The sequence below is a fragment of the Topomyia yanbarensis genome, chromosome 3 (assembly GCF_030247195.1).
Source record: "Topomyia yanbarensis strain Yona2022 chromosome 3, ASM3024719v1, whole genome shotgun sequence".
NCBI classification, from domain to species: Eukaryota; Metazoa; Arthropoda; class Insecta; order Diptera; family Culicidae; genus Topomyia; species Topomyia yanbarensis.
Window position 1 is genome coordinate 182,652,054 of NC_080672.1, and position 25,847 is coordinate 182,677,900.

The following is a 25,847-nucleotide window of genomic DNA, read 5'->3' on the forward strand; positions in this document are numbered from 1 at the left end:
TTTGGAGCAATTGCATTACCTTTCTATATGAGAAAGGCAAAAAAATAATATTTAATTGGTTTAATCAGCATGAGTTCAATGTTATCTTCATGTGATTATATTTTGAAATGTTGGTGGAATGGGTTTGAAAGTGGAGGGAATAAGGGGTTAGTAGAGTGGGAGTGGAGGACGCGTCAGAAATCCTTCATCTTATTTCGGTATACGGGGTGGATGAAGGAAATGCGGACGTGAGGGTGGTCCAAGGAGAGGGGAGTGATGAAGGAGGGTGGTGTAAGAGCAAGGCGGGAGGGAGGGGCGGCGACGCAATACTCAACTGCATATTTTGCCTTTCCTTTGAGACTTGGTTTGAGAAAAACGGTTCAGTCATCACCGAAGAACCGATGTGACTTTAATTGTGGAATATGCCCGGAATTCCGGACTTCCGGAATCGTCGATAGTGGACAATATATTCAAAGAATGTTTGATAGGCAATCAGTGATCTAGATCTGCGATTAGAAGTAATTTGGTGACCATTTCAATAGTTTTTAGCCTCTGAGGTATTACGATTGTACCGATTTATATGGGAAATTCCAGTGTATCCTTACTAACACCCCTGTAACTCCGGAAGCAAGAGTCAGAACCGAATGAAATTCAGCAGCAGTCAATGGTATTACTGTATCTTTCGTTTGAAATCAAGTTTGTGAAAATAGAGTGGAGAATTCGTTGGGGAATGGGTGTGATATTAGCTTAGGAACTTGGCGGGTTCCCCGGGGGCGTCATGAACCGTCATAGGTGGCCAATGTGGTCAAAGCTGCTTTAATTGATCATTAGTGATCCAGACCCGCAAACTAGAGTTATGTTACATCAATTTTAATATGTTTTACATCATTTTGACATCATGGTGGTACCAGTTTATATGGGACTTTGCTGTGTGACCGCACTCGTCAACCTGTAACTCCGGAACCGGAAGTCTAAAAATTCAATAGCAGCCTATGGGAGCGTATACCATTCAGATAAAACTAAGTTTGCGAAAATCGGTTCAGCCATCTCTGAGAAAATTGTGTGAGTTTAAATGACACACACATACACATACACAAACACACACACAGACATTTGCCGATCTCGACGAACTGAATCGAATGGTGTATGTCACTCGGCCCTCCGGGCCTCGGTTAAAACGTCGATTTTTACAGTGATTGCATAGCCTTTCTTTATATGAGAAAGGCAAAACGTGAATATCTCCACACATACTAGCGATAGCAAGTTTCCGTCTTCGGCAAAGTAATGCAGTTTAATAGTCCAAACAATGTTCTAGAACATTTATATAATGGAAAAAATCTAGAAGAAAACTTATGATGAAAAAACTGTTTTTAAGAGGCCATTTACAAATAATGCCCCATGTCTCAAATAGCTTAAAAGATAGAGAGTTAAAGTCTTCAGATAAAATGTTTGTAACAAGTTTCTCTACAACTTTGCTGAAGTAACTATTTGTCTATCTGAATCATTGAAGATATTAAATTTCGTAATTCTCTATTAGGGGGATTAATCATCAATCCGATAAGAGAGAAAGAAGGGGAGTTCTACTCCAAGAAACTTTCTCAAAGACACCATATTGCTAAAATCAACCGTTTTGCCGCAATCTAAAAAAAACCCTTTTTTGCTCTTTGGGACCACTGTGCACCGATCCGGTTCATGATGTACTGAGAGTGATTTTCTGTTTGCCAACATACTGCATGTTTAGTTTCCTTTCTTTCCTGTCATTGTCCTCCCCTCTCGTCACCTCTCCTTATACAGTCTTTTCTACTAATGTTGGAATCAATCCCTCTTGTGTATGTCTTCTGTCGGGTATGCCCCATTAGACATAAATACGTTAGGCATACGGACGTTTGGCATACGTACGTTAGCCATAATGGACGTTAGGCGTAAAGACGTTAGGCATAATATACATTAGACATAATGGACGTTAAGCATAATGGACGATTGGCATAAAGGATGTTAGACATAAATTATGATATTGAAGTAAAATTGTAAAGAAATCACTTTTGGCGTTGACGGCCTCGGGTCGTAATAGCACAAATGTTTGAAATTTTTAATGTTGTAGAATAACTCTGGAAGCTGATCAAATTGGATCAACACTTTATTCTATTGTATATACTTGAAGAAATCTTCACTCATATAAAAGATGCCTAACGAATGCTTGGCATGCGGAAACTCAGCTTGCGCTAATGTCTTGGCGAGCAACAAATTGCACATGATTAAAATAAGCTAAACACTCTTGTTTAAAATCAGTTTCATTCGTATTAGGGTATAAATTACGCACATAAACCCTTTCATGCCCATGTTGTTTATAAACAACACCGTTTTTAAACAGCTATAACTTTTGATTTAGGCCGAATTTACTCACAAAAACACGTAAGACTAGTAACTGGAACGATTACCTTTCAAATCAGCGCTAAAAGTCACTACAACTGAAGTTATTGCTATTAGCCTAATAGAACTCCGCTAGAGCAGTGCTACCAGAGATATTTTCAATTAGCGTTGATAAATGGAATTTTGATATATCTTCGTTATTTCTCATTGTTATTGAAAACTGCTAAAACGCATCAATTTGGACCGTCTTCGACTATCTTTACGTAGCAAATTTCGGTAACTCGTCACAGTACACAAAAAAACTCTCCCTATTGAAAATTTTCTAGGAGAATTGTATTGAGAATCGGAAGGTAAATATTGTGCAGCCTCCAGCACGGGTTTTCAAAACGGATTTTTCCTTTTTACATTTCTTATAAAAGAAATGTATAGAATTCGCTCAAACTTTCAAGATTTTTTCCGAGGCCCGTAGGGCCGAGTCTTATATACCAATCGACTCAGCTCGACGATTTGGGACAATGTCTGTGTGTGTGTGTGTGTGTGTGTGTGTGTGTCTGTGTGTGTATGTAACGGACAAATTCTCATTCGTGTTTCTCAGCAATGGCTGAACCGATCTTATCCAAACCAATTTTAAATGAAAGAACTGAAAAACAGTCTGAACGCTATTAATTTGTTTTTGATTCTGATGTTTAGTTTCCAAGATATGAATGTTTGAATGCGTAAAAATGGCGTTTTTTGCAGTTTTTTTTAACTTATCTGCCGAAATTGACTACATAAATTAACAATTTATATGTTTTTAGACAGCTTTAACGAATACCTTTCGAACAAGCTATAGATTGTTGATATCGGACTATTATCAAAAGAGATATTTAACATTAAATGCGGATTTTTATCATTTCCCATTGCCAGAAATATGACCAAAAACATGCAATCTAATATTAACGCCAAAACGGCTTATTTTAGGTCAATAGTATCTTCAGAGAATTTAAAGGAGGTAATATGCCCTTTCTTTTGGTAATGTGCTTTTGCTGATCAATCCCCCTATGAGTGAGATATTTTCACAAATTTTCTTGGAAGTGATTATATCGAAATGATGCCTTCAGCAAATTTGTAGCTCTTACTTTTGCGAATAACTTTACTGAAGACTTCAAATATCTATTTTGAATACTTTAAAAGTTATGGCTTGTTGTTTGTTGATTACTCTTTGACGCCTATTTATTGTTCAATATAGTAATAATCCATTGAAATAAGCTAAATATTATTTCGATAAAACGAATTTTGTATTTCATTTTTCTATCTACAACCGCTAGAAATAATCACCGAACACTTCCAAGTTGTCTGGAAGGAACTTGATAACTTATCAGTACAAAAATGTTTATTTGTGCGAACCTTGTCACTGCAATTTTTCTAACTCATAACCATCGGATCGATCTGAAACATATCGGAAAATGAAAAGCGAAATAAATAACTAAAAGTCGTCAATCTAATCCCGACCCGGAGAGCCGAGTGTCATATGCCAATCGACTCAGTTCGTCGAGATCGGAAAATGTATGTGTGTATGTGGAAAAAATGTGACCTCTGTTTCTCAGGATGGCTAGACCGATTTGCACAAAGTTAGTCTCAAATGAAAGGTACAACCTACCCATCGGCTTCTATTGAATTTTTTTATTGATTGGACTTCCGGTTCCGGAGTTACTGGTTGAAGAGTGCAATCACACAGCAAATTCCCATATAAACTGAAATGAAAAATTTCAAAATCAAAATTGACTTCTTTGGACTTTGGTACATTTTTGCCTTTCTCATATAGAAAGGCTATGCAATCACTCTAAAAATCGTCAATCATACCGGCCCGGAGGGAGTATGCAGTGACGGGTTGCTACTTTAAAATTAAAACTAATTTAAAATTTCTTAACAAGTTGAAAATTATCGGCAGGACCTGGACCTCCCGGATCTTTCTCCATGATCCGCAGCTGGTTTCAAGCGATGTTTCAGTATCACATAGTATTTCAAGATCGTGGCTGTCGATCCATTGTATGTATGTACAAATCGTACTGAACATGTAATATTCATTTCCACCATTGTATTGAACATAACCAGCCATGGAATCGTAGTCTGGACAAATGAGACAAGCACAATTGCACCACTAGGTGGATTAAAACAGGTTTTTATTTTGGGAATGCGTCGAGTTGAGACGAAAACGTAATATGATTAATAACGAGTATAACACTTTCCGAATATAAAGAGAAATTTATGAAAAATGACGATTTCCATTCGACTCTAGCAGGTCCTGATCGATTTTGTTGAGCATTTGATTTTTGTTGTATGACCAATTATATGTATAGGTCAAATGTTTTAAAAAAGTAATTTAAGGTCAAGATAGCATCATTTTGAAACCGCCAATTTCGGAGGTTTAGTATCTTCGATGAGTTTTATAAACGTTAAACAGCGCATCATTTGGAAAAATAATTTTGACGGTATATCGTCCAAGAAGTATTTATGGTGAATTTTCTCAGGTTAATATTCATGACTACAATAAAGTCTCAACAAATTCGCTAAAGACACAAACTCTGTTGCTATTTTCTGAAAAATTAATTCTGCATAATTTTAAAACTTCAAAAATTACGATTTCGGAATTATGCCGTTTGGACAGTATGATCGATTTTCACCAAACCCCCACCAAACCGAATTTCTGGCTACGCCGCTGATTTCAAGTAAGTAGAAACAAAGTCGTTCTACACTCGTTCTCAAGAAACTTCTTCGAACGCTGAATATCTATTATAACACATTGAAACCCCGATTTTATCAGCCGAATATGAACATATGTTTGATAGGCTCTAGCAGACGAACAAGACTGAATTCGAGTAAATCCCTTCTTGAGCATGTTTTCCTTATCATGAAGATGGAAATATGCAAAAATAAAAAGTTCATCATAATCAGATATAGTTATCAGTCTTCATCAAGGGACGGGAAGAATATTTGAACAGCTTCAGTTTATTATAAAGAAAAAAAATTGCCCGATTTATTCAATGTCCCCATTTTGTCAGTCTAAAATACACCATGAGACTGATAAAAATGGGTCTTTATTGTATGTATTATTCGCTGTGTTTCACATTAATAGGTACATTTCTTTTTTGGAGACTTTTTTATTGCATCGAACTACAACAATTTTTAGGTAGTTTTCAAGGGGTTATTTTATAGACTTCTTCCAAAATTTGGCGAACCTATTCCAATTAATTGGTATACTTAAGGGCAGGAGCGGATCCAGAAAAAAATTTCGGAGGGGGTCTAAAATTTCAACTTTGAAATGTTCATTGTGCAATACGTAATATGAAATACCCTCATTTAATTAAAATCAGGTTTGGTAATCGAATCTAGTTTGGAATGATTTTGAACTTGGAATGAATTTAAAATAGAAACTATTTTAAAATTTCTCAAGAACTTAAAAATTTTCGGGGGGGGGGAGTCCGGACCCCCAAGACCCTCCCCCTGGATCCGCCACTGCTTAAGGGTTTATATGTTGCAGATAGAGAAAATACTGAAATTTTCAGCTTTTTTCCTACACAATATTACGAAAGCTTATTAAAAAAATTTTTCCTAAAAAGTTTGTGAAAATTATAAACTATTTGAAATTTTTTAATAGTTTCATTTTTTATTTAACCGTGATTTTTTAATAAATAGTGACCATCGCTTCTTAACGTAGTCTATTTTTCATGGCTTGCGGTGAGCACGATCTCTCGAATTGCTGAACTGAAAATTATGGAATAGAAATTAAATTTTAGTATTCTTTACAGATTTAACTCGCCGCACAGATAGCTTTGAATTAGACCCGCTGGTGCCCTAAGACGATTTCGCTAGATTTTCTGAGTACTGTGCACCCAGTGCATTAACGCAAGTGACGGAAGGTTATCGAAAAGATTCGTGAAAATGAAAATTTCAGTAATGATGATGATTTTCCCAAACAATTCGTTTTCGAGAGGTTTTTATTTGTTCTTTGGCATTAGGATTAGTGATAATAATTCAAATCAAGGATACTATTGGGAAGTCACCTTTAGAAAAAGTCAATGTCGAAGTAAAATTTGAAACACGCATGCACTTCAAAGATAGCGTGATATCAGGAGCTGCGATTTCATTTCAACGCTTTTTTGTGAAAAGGGCGATACTTACAAATGTAAACATAAGGCTTTTTTTCATGCATGCGAATGAGGGCTTTGAAACGCAACAAATTAACCCAAAAATTTGGATTCTACGATGTTGCTTTCTTAAACTAGAGCAAAAAATACAACGGGCGAAACTATTTTTGTTTGTTTATTTAAAGTTTCGCCCTCCACGCTCCATGCAAACAAACGGCGATACTTTTTTTGCTAGCAGTTTAGAGGCGAAACTGTTATGTTCGTATTTTTTAGGATTATCAAGCTGATACCAGCTGTAAATAGTAACAATGATCGCTATTGAAAAAACGGACGAAATCGGTGGTGTAGAACGGTAGTTAATGTAAAAAACGTAAGGGCGATACTTCAATGCTGATAGGTGGGACCGAAAAAATAAACAATCGCCAAAGGGGCGATACTACCATTTTGTCAATTTCAATAGCAAACACAAATTTTAATTTTATAATTTCAAATACTTTATGAAGTTTTGGGTTTCGATCACTGAATCATGCAATCTAGGATGTAAAAAACACAATAGTTCTTAAATAGGAAATAAAACCAAGTATGGAAATATTCACTGTTGATTTTCTTTGAATGGTATCACTGCTAGTATCGCCCTTTTCAAGAAAAGCGTTGATTTCTTAGTTCTCAGTCGCGTTGGAAATTTGAGTAAAGTATAAACTTTAAGCGATTCAAAAAAAAAATTCTTTTTTTTGGCTCAGTACAATAAATAACCCCTTCAGGAAAATTCAGTTTTCCCAACACAATTTAGATATTTTATTAACAGAGCATTAACAATAATTCGTTTGTATGGCTATTTTATGGGCCATTTTTTCGCTTTCCCATTGATTTGGTTTGAGATTTCTAGCACTGATGTTGTCCTATGCTGATTTGAGCGATTCTCTGAGTCCTGCCATTATCCCATGTAGTATGTGTATTCAAAAACATCGCGAAGCATCAAGTTCTAAATGTTCTCAAACGATATAATATCCGAAGAGGGTGATAAAAGTTATAAGAAATGTCTCATCACACTGTTAGGTGGATTAAAAACGTTTTTTCTTAAACCCCATGAACGCTAACAAACGGCGATACTTTTTTTGCTAGCAGTTTAGAGGCGAAACTGTTATTTTCGTATTTTTTAGGATTATCAAGCTGATACCAGCTGTAAATAGTAACAATGATCGCTATTGAAAAAACGGACGAAATCGGTGGTGTAGAACGGTAGTTAATGTAAAAAACGTAAGGGCGATACTTCAATGCTGATAGGTGGGACCGAAAAAATAAACAATCGCCAAAGGGGCGATACTACCATTTTGTCAATTTCAATAGCAAACACAAATTTTAATTTTATAATTTCAAATACTTTATGAAGTTTTGGGTTTCGATCACTGAATCATGCAATCTAGGATGTAAAAAACACAATAGTTCTTAAATAGGAAATAAAACCAAGTATGGAAATATTCACTGTTGATTTTCTTTGAATGGTATCACTGCTAGTATCGCCCTTTTCAAGAAAAGCGTTGATTTCTTAGTTCTCAGTCGCGTTGGAAATTTGAGTAAAGTATAAACTTTAAGCGATTCAAAAAAAAAAATTCTTTTTTTTGGCTCAGTACAATAAATAACCCCTTCAGGAAAATTCAGTTTTCCCAACACAATTTAGATATTTTATTAACAGAGCATTAACAATAATTCGTTTGTATGGCTATTTTATGGGCCATTTTTTCGCTTTCCCATTGATTTGGTTTGAGATTTCTAGCACTGATGTTGTCCTATGCTGATTTGAGCGATTCTCTGAGTCCTGCCATTATCCCATGTAGTATGTGTATTCAAAAACATCGCGAAGCATCAAGTTCTAAATGTTCTCAAACGATATAATATCCGAAGAGGGTGATAAAAGTTATAAGAAATGTCTCATCACACTGTTAGGTGGATTAAAAACGTTTTTTCTTAAACCCCATGAACGCTAGAAACAATTTGGGAATGAAATGGTTAACTTAGATTAGATCCTACATGCATACATGGTGTAATTGTCCAAGAAGAAAATATATAACCTTGAAGAAAAATTCATGAAAGAAAGAATGATGCATTTTATTATTCATTCAACGAATATACGAATATTGCTGCTTCTATATTGATTATCTCTCATATTGTGAAGGTCAATGATTTTATTGTCGAGGCCATCAAAAATAGAACTATGGAAACTGTCTGCTATGAGGGAGAGTGTACCGTGACGAGTTACCGAAACGAAAAATGTATCGTCATTCGTCACAAACATAAAATCCGTACCCTAATGCTGGTGCTGTACATAACACTGCAAGTTTCCATTTTCGCAAAAACTTAATATTTGTTCATTATTTGCTTTTTTAAATATTTGGACATAACTGTATTGGTAATACATCTAAGAGGCTTGAAATGTGCTTGTATCAAATCTGTTCACTTAAATGAACGAATACTTTCTCCATTTCGTCCACGGAAAAAAATTGAGAAAAACTCTACACCTGCAAGGAATAAATATCTCCCTTGCTATGTTTCATTTTGGAGTCTCTTTTTTCTAACCCGAAAAAAACAAGCGTAAGGCTGAAATCTCTATAATAGCGAAAACCTTGCGATTATTTTTTTCGCTTTTGTGAATTATGCCTATCGTCCATTATGCCTAACATACATTATGCCAATCGTCTATTATGCCTAACATATATTATGCCAATCGTCCATTATGCCTAACGTCCATTATGCCTAATGTATTTATGCCTAGCACATGTATGCCTAACGTACTTATGTCTAACGTATTTATGCCAAACGTCACGCACCCTCTTTTGTCTTCCTTATAAAAAAGCCTACAAGTGCTTCTCCTTGTTTCAATTACTAATCAAATAATTGTTCTTGTAAAAAAAAAATACAAATTGTGTATCTAGTCTTTAAAAATATTTTTAACTGCATTAATTAGTCTGAAAAAAATTGCATTATTTTTTTGTATGTCGATCTGAACTTCTTGTTTTAAGATGTAGATGTATCAAAATGAATACCCTTTAGTATAAATATAAAATATGATTTCAAACCATATTATGATCCCATATTTTTTAAGAAATTTGAATTGTAAAGGAAAGAAATTTATATTTGATTAAAAATATGAAATTGTTGCACATTGAGAATTTCAGACGAATGCATTTTGTGCGCGAGACGAATACGTGGTTAACCTCAGGTTTTGGTTTGTTTCAAACTTTCGAGTGGGTAATTCCTCCCTTGGCAATTTTCGAGTGGGTAGTACTACCCATACTACCCACGTATTCCGCCGGTTCTGAATACAATCCCGAATAAAGGAGGAAAATTGGGAAAACTTTGTGTTCCCATACCATCATTCAGTAACCTGATATTGCTGCTACCGCATGGAAAAATTAAATATAATGTATATTTTTCTCGAAAAGTCCCAAATGGTATTTGTCATAAGATAGCACAATAGCGAAGAGATAGAAAATGGAGTACAAAATATGTCCTGATCTTTTTTTTCTTTTATCGAAATAAAATTCGGCTGATGGATTACAACGGGTTATTACTATATTGAACAATAAATAACATGCTATCACTTTTAAAGCAAGCAAGATATACACTTGGTGTCTTCAGCAAAGTTGTTTGCAAAAGAAAGAGCTACAAATTTGTTGAAGACATCTTCTAAATTTAATCGCTTAAAATAAAATAAATTTAAATGACTCATTAATTGGGGGATCAATCTGTGAAAACGCAATATAAAAAAGAGCATATTACATCCAATAAATTCTTCGAAGATGCTATTCACCTGAACTTAGACGTTAAGTCAATAGCATGTTTTTGGTCTTATTTTTAGATGCAGGAAAACGGTAGTAATCCGTCGTCCGTATTTAATATAAGATATCGCTTTTGAAAAAAGTCCAATTTTAATAAACTATAGCTCTTTCAAAAGGTGTTCGTATAAGCTGTCTGAAACCATATAAAGTTTTTATCTGTGTTGGTAATTTCGACAGGTAATTCTAAAAAGCTGCAAAAATCACCTTTTTGCACATTCAAATATCCATATCTTGGAAACTAATCATCAAGAACAACCACAAATTAATAGCGTTCTGTTTGGGCAGTATGCCTTTCATTTGCTTGCTTTGGATAAGATCGGTTCAGCCATTGCTAAGAAACATGAATGAGAGTTTGTCCATTACATACACACAGACATTGTCCCAAATCGTCAAGCTGAATCGATTGGTGTATAAGACTCGGCCCTCCTGACCTCGAAAAAAATCTTGAAAGTTAGGGCGAATTCCATAATTATTTTTAAAAGAAATATAAAAATAGTTTTTTCTCTTTTAGATACTTCTACTTGAAAAAGTACTATAGATTTAAATTAATCAGTATCACTACAATTTTAGCATTGAAAATGCTTTACTCTACTATATGGGGCTGGGGCTAGGTGTAAAACTAAAATCTGTTTTCGAACAGCGTCACGTAAATGTGGCATAATTTTAAATTACTGTAGCGTTGTTAATTGCTGATGGATTTGCGTCATTTATACACTAATCGATTCAGAAAAGTTCAACTTAAAAATTGGTTGCAACTATAAATTGGTATTTCAATCGTACACTATTGAAAAATTCGTATTATTGTGAAAATGTAAGAAAATAGACAAAGTTTTCCCTTACGTTTTGTTAATTGTTGATGGCTTTTCATAATTCGACCACCAATCGATTTTAAAAATTGCCAGTAAAAAATTGTTATCAAATTTATCTGTGTATTTTATTAACACATTATTGAAAAATCCGTAAATATGGAATAAATAGGATAAACGTATATAATTTTCACAAATTTGCGCAAGACTTTCCCTAACACGGACCTCATCTCCACATTCATAAGCATCCTATACATTCCATCGCTTGATATAAAAGGATTATTTTTGACCTTATTCCTTCATTGCCATGCCTGCTCTGCTGGCAGAACCAATTAGATTATCGCTACTGTTACTTGTAGGATAGTTGTTAGATCTTTTATTTGACACGAGCTACAGAAGAGGAACGTTTCTCTGTCCACTGGAAGGATTTTGTTCGCAGTTCCAAATGGCGGAACAGAAGTGAGATGGCGAATTGCTGGTTCACACCGTTCATAGGCAAGGTCGAAATACTGGTCGCAGTGGTTCGTCTCCAACAAAAAAAACCTGTTTTAATCCACCTAGCGGTACAATTGTGCCTTTCTCAAACATGAACACGAGAATGTTTGCGTTGTTTATAATCATTAAAAGCTTTCAAATGCATATATTACATTTTATTATTATACATGCCATGAAAATATACAAGAAAAGAAATCATTATTCGAGTTCTAAAATTTTGTAAAAGATAAAACAGCCACGGTAATATTGAACTGAAAAAAGGTGCGAAAGCGGCAAAGTCCCAAAAAGTCGATCTTATTAAAAATTTTTTTTTTGATGGCATAAAATCTCGACGTTTCATGCATTTTAAAGATGTTTGGCATCAAAAATACGAATTCGATTTCTGAAATTTCATGGGGTACCGTTTTACACCACCTTTGAAAAAAAATTTGAATTCCGGCTTATATGGGAATTTCATATGTGACCGGACGGTTCAGTCTATATTTCCGGAAACATATAAACGATCCGTGCGAAATTTTTTAGACATCTGTGGGGATAATATAGCTATCATTTGGGACTAAGTTTGTGAAAATCGGCCCAACGATTTCCGAGAAACTGATATGAGTTTGCTAGTTTTGAAAGATGGCCGCTTTTCCCGGGCACTTCCGGAACCATCTATGGTGGTCAATGTAGTCAACGAAAGTTTGTTTGGCCGTCGGTGACCTAGAACTGCAAATTTAAGTTGTTTGAGAGACATTTTAGCAAAATTTTTACCTTTTTTGCTTTCATCGGAGTATCGGTTTGAATCACAATTTGGTATGTGATCGCACGCCACAACCCGTAACTCCGGAATCGAAAGTCGGTTCGGGATAAAATTTAATAGCCATTTACGGGGACGCAACATCTTTCATTTGAGACTAAGTTTGGTTGATTCGGTCTAGCCATCTCCGAGAAACCGATGTGACTGTTATTTTGAATTTTGATACTTCCGCCGGGGCTTCCGGAACCAATGATGGTGGCCAATGTGACCAAAGAGACTTTGAGTAGCTGATAGTGACCTAGTACTATAAATCGAAGCAGTTGTGGTCACATTTTGGAAAAATTTTCACCATTATACATTCATTGCAGAATTTATTAAAATCTACATTTTCTACGTGATCGTACTCATCACCCTATAATTCCAGAACCGGAAGTCGGATCCATTAGAAATTCAATAGCAGCATATGGGAACGTTGCACCTTTCACTAAGTTTGTCAAAATCGGTTCAGCCATCTCTGAGAAAACTAAGTGAGATTGTGTTCGCGTACATAGACGCACATACACACACATACATACACACACAGACATTTGCCGACCTCAACGAGCTGAATCCAATGGGATATGTCACTCGGCCCTCGGGGCCGCCGTTAAAAAGTCGGTTTTCAGAGCAATTGCAATACCTTTCTATTGAGAAAGGCAAAAACCGTCCTTATTAGGACGAATATATATAATAAGACTTCATTTAGAAAATTCCTTTAATTAACTTGTATTAAGTTTGTGCTTGTTAAATCTGTTCCTTCATCAGTAAATCATAATATAAGAAAATATTCAAAATAATCCCCGATGCTTTCTGCAAAACCTTTAAAAAAATTAGTGAATGTGACAACCCTGCCACTAAGCGAAAGCCACACCAAAAAAGCTACATTTTCAACGTGACTGCGGTCGTGTCTTGTACACAACCCTTTATTTTTTTTCTTCAAGCAAAATAATTTGGCTTGGGTGGGGGAGACTTGGGTGTCATTCCCTGCGGAGTGGCATATAATCTTCAGAAACCCCTTGGTTACGCTACTGCAGCTGTAGCAGTAAAACTTGGTCGGTAACTACCGTCACTAGTACAGCACGAATGCCACTTAATTTCTATCATCATCCATCAGTGCATTACACAAGCTAGAATTATATACCGACAGATTATAATAAAGGCCGAGAACCATATAAAATATTGTAAACGTTACACGACACAATCAAAATTATGACATCAACTTACAACAACAGTATAAACACGATAAACGGTATCCGCCGTCAGGTTTTTCATGTCATCTTCACTAACAACATGTAACGGATTATCCAGACCCGCTTCCCATTTTCCTAAATTTTTCGTGCTAACTGAAGCTCCTCCACGGATTGTTACAGCGCTTATATCCATATCGTATTTCATGAAGCTATGACCATTGAAAGGTAATTTCCCTTTTGGAAATTCGAATGGACCATATGTTGTGGGCTCTGTTACTTCGACAAATGCAGTTTTTAGGTCAATCGTATGATTTGGCGTATTCGTTCCATCATATTCATCGCATGTTAAATATTTCATGTTCGGAGGCCAAGCACCAACTTGAAGAATGTTTCTAGAACGGCATAAATAATAGGAATGTGATGGTAAAGTACACGAATGTCATGTATACTTAATAGCTAAAAACGCTCGAAGGGCAAGGTCGAAATAAAAAACAGTTGTTATTTGAGGTTCTTGTTTCATATTGTACGTGGTTCTGATTACACCCAATCGGTCTTTACTTCTGCTGTCAGATACTGGTCGTAATAACATGACAGTAGCATTTTCAATACTACTGGACAATTCTCCTTGATATTGAGTAATTGCATGCCATGCAAAATTTCGTTCAAAAAACTCGCGTTTGGCTGATTCTGCAAAAAAATAGAAAAATAAAATATTATTGTTATACATTTGAGTGTTTCTACATAATTGACGCACGATATAGTGAAATTAATTTTTTTTCTCAAGTGATATAATTCACATACCAACAGGTGTTTGAGTACCGTTGTATACGGTATAAGTTTTAAAGGTTAGTTACAGTGTAACACACCCCACGGTGTCTCTGCTAGAACAATATTTAGACAAAAAAAAATCAGTATTGCTGAAGTATTCACTAATCGAAAGCTTAGATACTCCTCTTTCATCTGAGACTAAATTTGAAATGTTCTGTCGGGGTATACAACAATATTTTTATAACATTTTGATGATTATTATTGAAGAATGCGTTTTAATGAATAGCTCTCAGAAGATATCTCACTTTTAGGGGTATCAGAAGGAGGGACTTGTTAAATTAATAAATGCCTCAAACACCAATGACCGACATTTAACCAATTTCGCGCAAATTCAAATTTAAATTTGAGTAATACTTTTTCTCGGTGTATTTTTTGTCTCTGGTAGAACAATATTACCACAAACAAGTCAATATCGCTGATGCATCTTTTAATCGAGACAAGTTTTGAATTATTCTTTCTAAGGGGTTTTGAATTTTTTTATTTTGGAAAAAGAAATATCTAAGTTTATATACATATGGATACTATTACTCATTTGAACGACGATCTAGGAACATTTAACATATTAACATTTATGAATAATTGGCATCAGATAATAATAAGATAATAATAATTCGAATTCAATGAATACAGTGTTTAGTACATATGTTTATTTATTTATTTGTTTATTTGTTTGTTTATTTATTTATTTATTTATTTATTTATTTATTTATTTATTTGTTTATTTGTTTATTTGTTTATTTGTTTATTCGTTTATTCGTTTATTTGTTTATTTGTTTATTTGTTTATTTGTTTATTTATTTGTTTGTTTATTTGTTTATTTGTTCATTTGTTTATTTATTTGTTGGTTTATTTGTTTGTTTATTTGTTTATTTATTTATTCGTTTATTTGTTAATTTGTTTAATTGTTTATTTGTTTATTTGTTCATTTGTTTGGTATAATTTCATCTGACATAGATTGTCTTAATGAAAACTTAAAACTGAAAGCTAAAACTAATTTAAAATTTAAACATTACGACCAACACGAAAATTATGAAGAACTTGTTGACGAAACACATTGGTCGACACATTTAAATCGAAGAAATCAGCAAGTTCGTTGAATCGCGAGCAAACGAAACGAATCGGATCGTGCTGTCCGTACTGTGTATTTCGTGACTACAGGAACAAGAAGTTACCACACGAAGCTGTCTCTCACGAGCGTACAAATTCAGCTAAGCTGTCAATATCGCCTGTGAGTAGCTTTGCAGCGAATAATCCTTGTGAGGTGATCCTTCGTACCTCCAGCGGCTCGATGTTTAACAGATGAAAGCGTTCCTCGTATGGCGGCAAGTTAAATGGGCCTCACCACGGCAGAAACCGCAAAGCATACTTTACGAATTTTCGTTGAACGCCTTCAATCCTGGCGATCCAATTTGCATGGTAAGTGCTCCATATTACGGCATTGGATTCCAGCAATGAGCGTACAAGCGAGCAGTACAGTGATTCTAAACAAAACGGATCACGAAACTCCCTAGCAATTTTAACCGTTATGTGTCCAACACGGTACCCGGGTACCTTTTTAGGTTTCAATTAATGAAATTCCCATGTTTTATCCATAGCTGGAAATCGAAACTTTGTGACATCTTAGAACTTCACTAAGTTCAGCTTTTGGGTTAATAATATTGTTGATGTAGTAAGGGATGGAGTAAGGAGGGGTTCCTGATTTTTTTTGCTACGTAACAGGCCAACGTGGGTACCCGGGTACCCACAAAACTGAAATGCCAATAACTAAGGTAATTTTTAACCGATTTTTATACTTTTAGGTGTTTTGGATTCAGGAACTCATACAGTTTTAGACTTGGTAAAAATGAATAGGGTTACTTCATTCGGTTCCCGGGAATCCAGATTTCCGGAAGCTTGTTCTAGTGTTTGGATACTGTTTGTGAATTTCAATGAAATACTAGCAATATGGGTATCAAAATTCTTGGAATTGCATCAGTAGACTGTATCTCGCGGTTTTGGAACCATTTGGTCATTTGACCCCGGAACGGACATTCCGGAGCAGGTTCCCGTGGGGCCGTTAGTGACCATTCCATTCCAATTCCACTTTTCAAATTGCCATAGGGTTCCGTAACAATAAATAACAGACTTTCGAGACAATTTCAAGAGTTTTGATACTCATATTGTTAGGATATTATTAAAATTTACAAATCATACCCTAGTACTGAAACACTACTCTGGAAAATCCGGATTACCAAGAACCAGATCCGTTCATCTGCTTCTATTCTACAGAATCAAAAAGTGGACGAGTTCTTGAATTCAAAACATCTAAAATTGTCCAAATCGGTTAAAGGAAACCATAGTTATGAGCATTTCAATTTTTGTGTACCCGGGTACCCTCGTTGGCCTGTTAAAGGTGTTTTTTGTTGGACACATAACTGTTGAAAGATGAAACCCAATGGTCGGTTGGCTTTTGACAGGATATCGCCATAGTGGAGTCTGAAGGTCATTTTACGATCTACAGAAACGCCAAAATCCTTAACGCGTTGTCCTTGTAAGAAAGCAGCCACAGATTTGGTAATAATAAATACTGGGCAGAGTTTTCCGAATGAAGGAAATTATGTTGCATTTTGCAAGACTTAAGCCCATAAAGTTCTTTGTGCACCATTCCTCAAACAGATGCAACATGCTTTGTAACTCCAGACTGTCGAGAAGGCATTTAACTATTTTGAAAATTTTCGTATCGTCTGCATAAAACAGACGACAGTCCGATGATAATAGCGATGCGACATCATTTATAAAAATTGAAAACAGTAGCGAACCGAGGTTGCTGCCTTGTGGAACTCCGGACCGGTTTGTGAACGATTTCGAAGTAGTCGAGCCGATTTGGACCTGTACAGAACAGTTTGTCAGATATGATCGGAACCAAGCAACACCCAACGCTGAGACGCCGAGTCGCTGCAGTTTTCCTAGGAGTATTCCATGATCCACTCGATCGTATGCTGCTTTGAGATCTATATACGCCGTATCTATTTGCCACCCAGCATCCATGTTCCGTAAACAGTTCGAGGTAAACTGCATAAGGTTGGTGGATACGGAGCTCTTTGGGTAAAAGCCATGTTGTTCACTGTCAATATGACTTTTACAGCTGGCGAACAGAGTGTCGTTCACGATTATCTCGAATAACTTTGAGCAGGCACACAAAGAAGTAATTCCACGATAATTAGAGACGTTGCGTTTGTCACTTTTTTTAGAACTTGAAATAAGTGGGAGAATTTCCAGTTTGCGGGGAACTCACATTTCTGAACCGAGAGATTAAACAGCCTAGCCAGCGGATTACAGAGAGCGAGTGCACATCGCTTTAGCACGGATGACGGTATACCATCAGGGCCAGCAGCAAAGGATAACTTTGCATACACATTATACGTTAAAAATAGCTAATTCCTACGTTGAGTTTTTGAGATAATTTTTCATTTAAGGGGGTGTTTACTCAAAAAAAGGCGGAATTTTTCGTGAAAAATAGTAATTTTTTGAAATAGAATACTTCTAACGTTTCAATATAGGGGCCCCGTTTCAAAATTTTCTGCCAGAATTTTACCCGAGTTTTTGAACGTGAATATCTGCCGTTGTACTGAATGAAAAATTAAGATTATTCCGCTATCTGATTGGAAATATGTACAACAATTTTGTAACAAATTTTGTAGAATGTACAATTACTGAGAATAACGGAAATATTCGATTTTCTGAAAGCAGGTATTATCTGTTTTATGATTGGTTCCTACAATTCGATTACAAGCGAGCCAGACTAGCTCCTCCTCTCTGTCGATGAAAGTTAACTTTTTGGACGACGGCCGGCCTCTTTTGCTTCGAACATAAACTGTATCAAGTATAAAACCGGGGGTCGTATGCCAGTACGGCATCATTCGTGTGTTACACACGTACTGGCTACAACAGCACGTTCTATCGGCCGAATCTCAGTTTCTCGTCTAGCGCGAGGTACATATTGCCTTTCTTTTGCTGTTGCTGGATGAGCTGGTCAAACATACCGTATCGTAAGGTACCACAAAGGTCTTTATCAAGTATACCAGCTCGAAGTAAGTCCTCGCCAGCTGCGACCCACACCCCACCATCGGCCCTTTTTAGGGCCACCAAAACAAATCCCGGTAAAGAATTGAATTTAAAGATTCCCTAACAGGTCGAGTCAAGTTAATATTGGAATCTGCTGATACCAAGTCGAAATCGAAATTCCATAGTTGATCTCTTTATGATCAAGCGCTCGAACGTTTGTTTCTAAACAGTATAGAGCGTGATTTTCAATCAAAAATCTTAGAAAATTCTAATTCTAATTCTTAAACATTCAATTGGGTGGCTTCTTTAGATAATTTAATGAAAGCTTAGCATTTAACACGTTCTTCGCGTTGACTCGCTTGACGTGAATAGCACCGATTAACGTAACGGCGGATCTCACGAAGAGCGACTGTTCCCGGTTGATAACGATAAGTTTTGTTCACTCCACGACTAACCGGTGCACTTTTACGCGCAGCCTTCGCTGCCAGCTGCTTTCGAGGAGCCTTCCATCCAGTTGATTTACGAACAGTCTGCTTAGTACGAACGTGTTCGTTGGTAGACGATTTCCAGAGAAATGAGCACGATGAAGGTAAAACACAATTAGGATTTTCGATTGATTGACACCGGTGTAGTGGAGTGCACTGAAACTGCACCGTGTTTGCACTTTCTAGCAGAAGTGTAGAAAACTGGGTATGTTCCATTGAAACTTCTGCTAGAAAGTGCAAAAACCAGTGCATTGCACTACACCGGTGTCAATCAATCGAAAACCCCAAATAAAACGCTCAGATACAGTATCCCTCTTCATACTAGCTTGGTTCGCACTGAACAACCAATCAGCAAAGAGTGACGAAAAACTTACCCTCTCCTCAACTATATAAAGGACACATATAGCGGCAAAAGGCATAAGTTTCATTTTCAGTCGGACTGACTGGTCGCGGTAAAGGAGGAAAGGACTTGGAAGAGCTGCCTACCGTGAAGGAGTAAAGCGCATCTCGGAGTTTGAAAAGCTGGCAAGCGTGGAGGAGTGAAGCGCATATCTGTTTTGATTTACGCAAAAAACGGTGGCGTGCTGAAGGTGTTCCTGGAAATCATTTTTTGACGCTGTGACGTATAGTGAACATAGCAAGCGCAAAACCGTCATCGCAATGAATATGTGTATACTGAAATGACGCACTTTGTACGAATTTGGAGGTGAAAAGCTAAATTGCTTTTGGATCAATATGAAAAAGGCCCTTTTCAGGGCCACAAATCTATTAGAGGAATTAGTTTACGTTTTCTGTTCCACAAGATATTTCTCTTTAGTGAGCATATTGGGTTAGAATGGTGTGATTCGACTTTTCGTTGGCGTATCAAAATTCTGCTTGTGTTCGCATAAAATATAAAAATCTGTCAAAGTGAAAAAGTGCGTTAAAACAAATATTTGTCCCATTCGAATCGTGCCGGTCTTCAGTTTCCTGTGGGCCGAATTCATCCTCTGCTGAAGAAAGGAAACTACGCCGGATGTGTTGGAGTGGGAATACTCGTCTATCTGGCGGAACCGAAAAGAAGGCCAAAATTGAGCATTAAACCAACCCTTGTACAAACGTCCTTTTCAGGACGACCACATATTGCGTTGCGTTGCGTAAGCACGGTATACTTCGTAGATTACAGACTGATGACTCTCATTTCCAGCCAGACTACTTGAGGAACATTGTTTGGGAATAACAATTGATCCAGTCCAAGCGAGAATTTCGCCTGAGAACCACCATTGCTGGCCACGACCATCTTTACCGTAACTTGGGATATGAGAAAGGAAGTGCTTATGTGGTACTTACTTAACGGAATGCCCCGACTCAGTGACACTCCCATAAGTACCACGGATTGGGTAGTGGGTTGGTTGTTAATCAGGATTCGCCTCAAGCAAGCGATGCGACTGAGAATTTTTTATCATGCATAAGGAGTTTGAATACTTTATTGACTGTAGGATCCGTAAATGTTCTAGATGCGAAGGCGTTTAGCTCTGGATAACCGTTTATCGAGTTCATTAAAAACAACTTGAACTCCGGACAGCCGGCTGTCGGGAGTGTTGTCGGCTATATAAAATGGACAATAAATAATGAGTTTAAAGGGTTGCGTTAATCTACATAAATTTCAGCAAATTGGAAAAGTGGTATTGTGGGCCATTCATAAAAAATGTCACGCAAAGATTGCCCAATACTAACTCTCTTATATTACCGCGTTTTATATCCCATTTGTCTAATACGAACCAAATGATGCTTTTTTTGGAGCACATTACTGTTACTATAAGTAAAAGTGTCACATGTTTTATGGAATTTCTGATCTATAGAACAGCCGATTGCGTCAAAGCACGTGGAGTGCTCCCCATCTCGTTGTCATAATTTGCCATAGCTCTTCCCCCTAGTAGCGTGGCAGAATTTATAAATGGTCTTTTGTAGGTATCATCACACACATCACGTAACTTCAAATTTTTCACCTCGTTTGAGTAAACGTTAGGATATTGCAATGAGAACGCGAAACAGAAAAAAATATCGATGCTGCGTTACTAAATGATATTACACAATATCTGCAGTTCACAATTCAAATACGACTCCCCCCCCCCCCCCTCTCCAAATAGTACCTACTTAATCTTAGCTCAATAGAAGATGAAGAGAAAGAAAGGTTGAAACATATGACACTCCCAACTGTGCCAGTTTTACACTTCCAAAACCAAACATGGAGGTCGGGCCACTGGAAGCAAACACAAACCTGCGGACGAGCATCCCGACTCCCCGGACGATGAAAAGAGGAAAAAACCGAGCCCCACTTCGGACTTTCCAATGCAAGCTCCTATGGACACCTTCCTTCTCGAAACCACCGATAAAGAATAACCATGACCGAACCGAAACAAAACCTATGGCAACACAAAAGCCCACATGGTCATTTGTTTATGCTCATTCTCTCATTTCATACCGGCTTCGTCAAAGAAAAATGGCAAACGCACCCACACATAGAGGGAAAAAAATGATTAAATAAATAAATTAATTAATAAATAAATGTGCCCACCTTGGTACCCACCTGCAGGGTTCGTCGCGGTGCAGATATGGGCGGTAAATGGATTGTCCGCACCGCAACCGCAAAAAAATAACACTTTATTTACCGGATCGCACCGCGCGGTAAATGCGGTAAAATTTTTATATTTTTAAAAATAGTGTTGAAAAATTGTACATTTGTGTAACCATATATAATAAAATGTTGTTCTTATTCACACGAAATTTAACTTTAAGAGACTCCTCAGAATGCAATGTTTATGAAAAAAAATCAACTTTTGCATATTCTATTAATACAATTCCGTACATTTTAAGGCAAACATTATACATTCCAAAACGTTCTACTGCAGTAATAGGAAAACTTTTATTTTAGCAACCCTTCAGTTAATTGAAAAATGTGGCATAAAAATGTAATAAGAAATGAAGTTGCATATTTTTTTCTTTAAATTTTCATATTTTCAATGTATTTGACATATGAAAATGAAATGGATGATTTTCGCAATTACGTAGTAAACCACCTTTCATTCTTAAAGGAATTTCGCCAAAAAAAAATTTAAAGTCGAAATACCAGTACTTCTATATAGTAGCACATATATTCCAATACAGTGAAATAAAAACATATTGTATTTCATCAATAAGAACGACGCCATATTTGACAAAAAAAAATGCTCTATACATTATATCTAATCAGGAGTCCGGTCTCAACCGGTACAGAAATATTGAACATTAGAAAAAACTGCAAAATATGTATGATTTGTAGCATACAGCAGAAATGATTTTTAAAAATAGGGGGTTTACGTACAAAATATCCCAAAACTCTAACTTCCGCATTCTTCAAGAAACAGATGCATTCGTTTTCGAGCTCTCCATCGAGACAGAGGTTGTTTTTTCTAGTCCGTAGTGCTGTGTGAGGCGATAAAGAATAGTTTTAATCCGCATTCAAGGTTATTTTGCCAGTTCGGTTCGGTCCTCAGTCTTTTGTTCGCGTGTGAGGATTAAACAATAGCCAGCTGTATAAGCTGGATCGGTTCGTCGTTGGACACCAGTTTAAAGCTAAGTGGTTTTTGTCTTTTGTAACACATTTATTGCTTTCTTCCGTCTGCGCGGGCGCTGACCCCGTGCGTTGACGTTTTCTATGGTTCCCTCTCCGGATGGTCAAATGGAAGTTGAATCGGGTTCAACTTCTAAGGCTCCCCCCCGGCCCAAATGCTATCCAGAACTCTCAACTGGTCCATTTGTGGTCTTCTTTCGGCCCAAGACTAAATCACTGAATCTTTTTCAGATTTCTAGAGACCTGACGGAACGGTTCTCGGCTGTGACCGAAATTTCAAAGGTCCGCTCGGACAAGATAAGGGTGTTGCTAGCCAACTCAAAGCAGGCAAACGATATTGCTTGCTGTGAGCACTTTACGCGGGATTATAACGTGTATATTCCGGCTGTAAGAGTACAATCCGAAGGCGTCGTAACCGATGAGAGTTTGACGTGCGAGGATCTGCTGAAGTACGGGGTCGGCCGATTCAGAGACCGCTTACTTCAGCCAGTTAAAATACTTGAGTGCAAACGTTTGCACTCAGTAGTAGTTGCGGGGGATGGTTCAAAAACGTACCCCCAATCAAACTCTTATCGGGTGACCTTCGCTGGTACCGCTTTGCCAAATTTCGTCCTCTTGCACAAGGTTCGTCTGCCTGTGCGTCTGTTTGTGCCGCGGGTCATGAATTGCACAAAGTGTAAACAACTGGGTCACACAGCCACCCATTGTAGCAACAAGGCCCGCTGTGGAAAATGCGGGGAGAATCATCTAGATGATTCGTGCAGTAGGCAAGCCGAAAAGTGTCCTTACTGTGCGGAGAGTCTGCATGATATCTCGGCATGTCCCGCGTACAAACTACGCGGGGATAAACTGAAACGTTCCCTTGCGGGACGATCCAAACATTCTTTCGCAGAAATGTTAAAGAATGCTACGCCACCATCCTCAGCAAACATCTATACTCACTTGCCTCCTGACGAGGGCGAGGCTGGTAACCCACAAGAGGGAACATCTACTAGGGTGCCTAGAATTTATAGGAAGAGGAGGAACACTTCCTCTCGTAAAGTTCCTTGTAAAGGCCAGAAGGTGTCCCTTGAGGGGGCTCCGAAAGTCACATCTATTGGAAGTGTTGCAACCAAACCGAAGCAATTAGCTCCTGGTCTCGGAGGATTAAGCTCAGAGAAGGAGTTCCCAGCACTTCCAGGAACATCAAAAATCCCAAGTGTTCCTTTGTTTCAGTTCGAGAGTAATCACAGCACTGGAATTATAAAACTCTCGGACATAGTGGACTGGATAATAAAAACTTTCAATATTACTGATCCTATTAAAAGTCTTATGTTAGCTTTTCTCCCTACAGTGAGAACATTTTTGAAGCAGTTGACTGCTAAATGGCCCCTCCTCTCAGCGATTGTATCCTTCGATGGCTAACTCATCGAACGAGGTCACGGATTTGATCACTGTTCTACAGTGGAATTGCAGAAGTATCATCCCGAAAATCGATTCCTTCAAAATTTTAATAAATAATTTGAGTTGCGATGCATTTGCATTATGTGAAACTTGGTTAACTTCCGACATAGAACTCAACTTCCACGACTTTAATATTATTCGCCTGGATCGAGACACCCCCTATGGAGGAGTGCTTTTGGGGATCAAAAAGTGCTATTCCTTCTACAGAATTAACCTTCCCTCGATAACAGGTATTGAAGTTGTCGCTTGTCAAGTAACAACCAAAGGCAAAAGCCTTTGCATAGCTTCCATATATATTCCCCCCAACACCGCGGTTGGGCACCGACGGCTACAAGACATCTTAGAATCCCTGCCAGCACCGCGACTAGTTTTAGGAGACTTTAACTCTCACGGTACAGCATGGGGTTGCCTCTATGATGATAACCGGTCTTCCTTAATTCAGGATCTTTGCGATAACTTCAATTTGACAATTTTAAACACGGGTGAAATGACACGGATTCCTGCTCCTCCAGCGCGCCCGAGCGCCTTAGACTTGTCCCTTTGCTCAACATCGCTGCGGTTAAATTGCACGTGGAAGGTAATTCCTGATCCCCACGGCAGCGACCATCTGCCGATTGTAGTCTCAATCAATAACGGTTCAAGGCCATTGAAATCAATCAATATTTCGTATGACCTCACACGAAATATCGATTGGAAGAGCTATGCTGCCGCGATATCCGACAACATCGAATCTACCCAAGAACTTCCTCCGGAGGAAGAGTACAGCTTTTTGGCTGGCTTGATTCTCGACAGCGCGAATCAAGCTCAGACTAGGACAGTACCCGGCGCGAACATACAAAAACGTTCTCCCAATCCCTGGTGGGATAAAGAGTGCTCAGACGTGTACGCAGAGAAGGCCGCCGCGTTTAAGACCTTCCGGAACGACGGGTTACCCGCCAGTTTTCGACAGTACGCGACGTTAGACAAGCGAATGAAGAGTTTGATGAAAGCCAAAAAACGCGATTATTGGCGCCGGTTCGTCGACGGATTAACGAGAGAAACATCGATGAGCACTCTTTGGGGAACAGCCCGACGTATGCGAAATCGAAACAGTACTAATGAGAGCGTGGAATATTCAAACCGTTGGATATTCGATTTCGCCAAGAAGGTTTGTCCGGATTCCGCCCCGGCACAGAAGATCTACCGCGCCGCGTCTCCTCACGATAGCGCGAACGAAACACCTTTTTCGATGGTGGAGTTCTCACTTGCTCTCTTGTCGTGTAACAATAAAGCTCCGGGGCCAGACAGAATCAAATTCAACTTGTTGAAGAATCTGCCTGACTCTGCCAAGAGGCGCTTGTTGAACTTATTTAATAAGTTTCTCGAGGCTAACATTGTCCCACTCGATTGGAGACAAGTGAAGGTCATCGCCATCCAAAAACCAGGAAAACCAGCCTCCGACCACAATTCGTACCGTCCGATCGCAATGCTATCCTGTATCCGGAAGTTGTTCGAGAAAATGATCCTATCCCGCCTCGACAATTGGGTCGAAGCAAATGGCTTACTGTCAGATACACAATTTGGCTTTCGCAAAGGCAAAGGGACGAACGATTGTCTTGCGTTGCTCTCAACTGAAATTCAAATGGCCTATGCTAGCAAAGAGCAGATGGCATCAGTGTTCCTAGATATTAAGGGGGCTTTTGATTCAGTTTCGATCAACATTCTTACAGAGAAGCTGCACCAGCATGGTCTTTCAGCGACTTTAAACAACTTTTTACTAAACTTGTTGTCGGAAAAGCACATGCATTTTTCGCATGGTGACTTATCGACATCACGATTTAGCTACATGGGCCTTCCCCAGGGCTCATGTCTAAGCCCCCTTTTATACAATTTCT

General features: G+C 37.8%; 1 protein-coding gene across 3 annotated transcripts in view; it reads right to left on the minus strand.

The window, feature by feature from the left end:
• Positions 1-25,847, minus strand: part of LOC131688618 (ionotropic receptor 25a) — an 800,747-nt gene that overhangs the window by 298,287 nt on the left and 476,613 nt on the right. For all 3 annotated transcript variants that reach the window (XM_058972999.1, XM_058973001.1, XM_058973000.1), the window contains 2 exons: positions 14,031-14,268; positions 13,616-13,973 (listed from right to left, as the gene is read on the minus strand). In XM_058972999.1, coding sequence (XP_058828982.1) covers positions 13,616-13,973; positions 14,031-14,268 — 596 coding nt within the window. The remainder of the gene's footprint in view (positions 1-13,615; positions 13,974-14,030; positions 14,269-25,847) is intronic.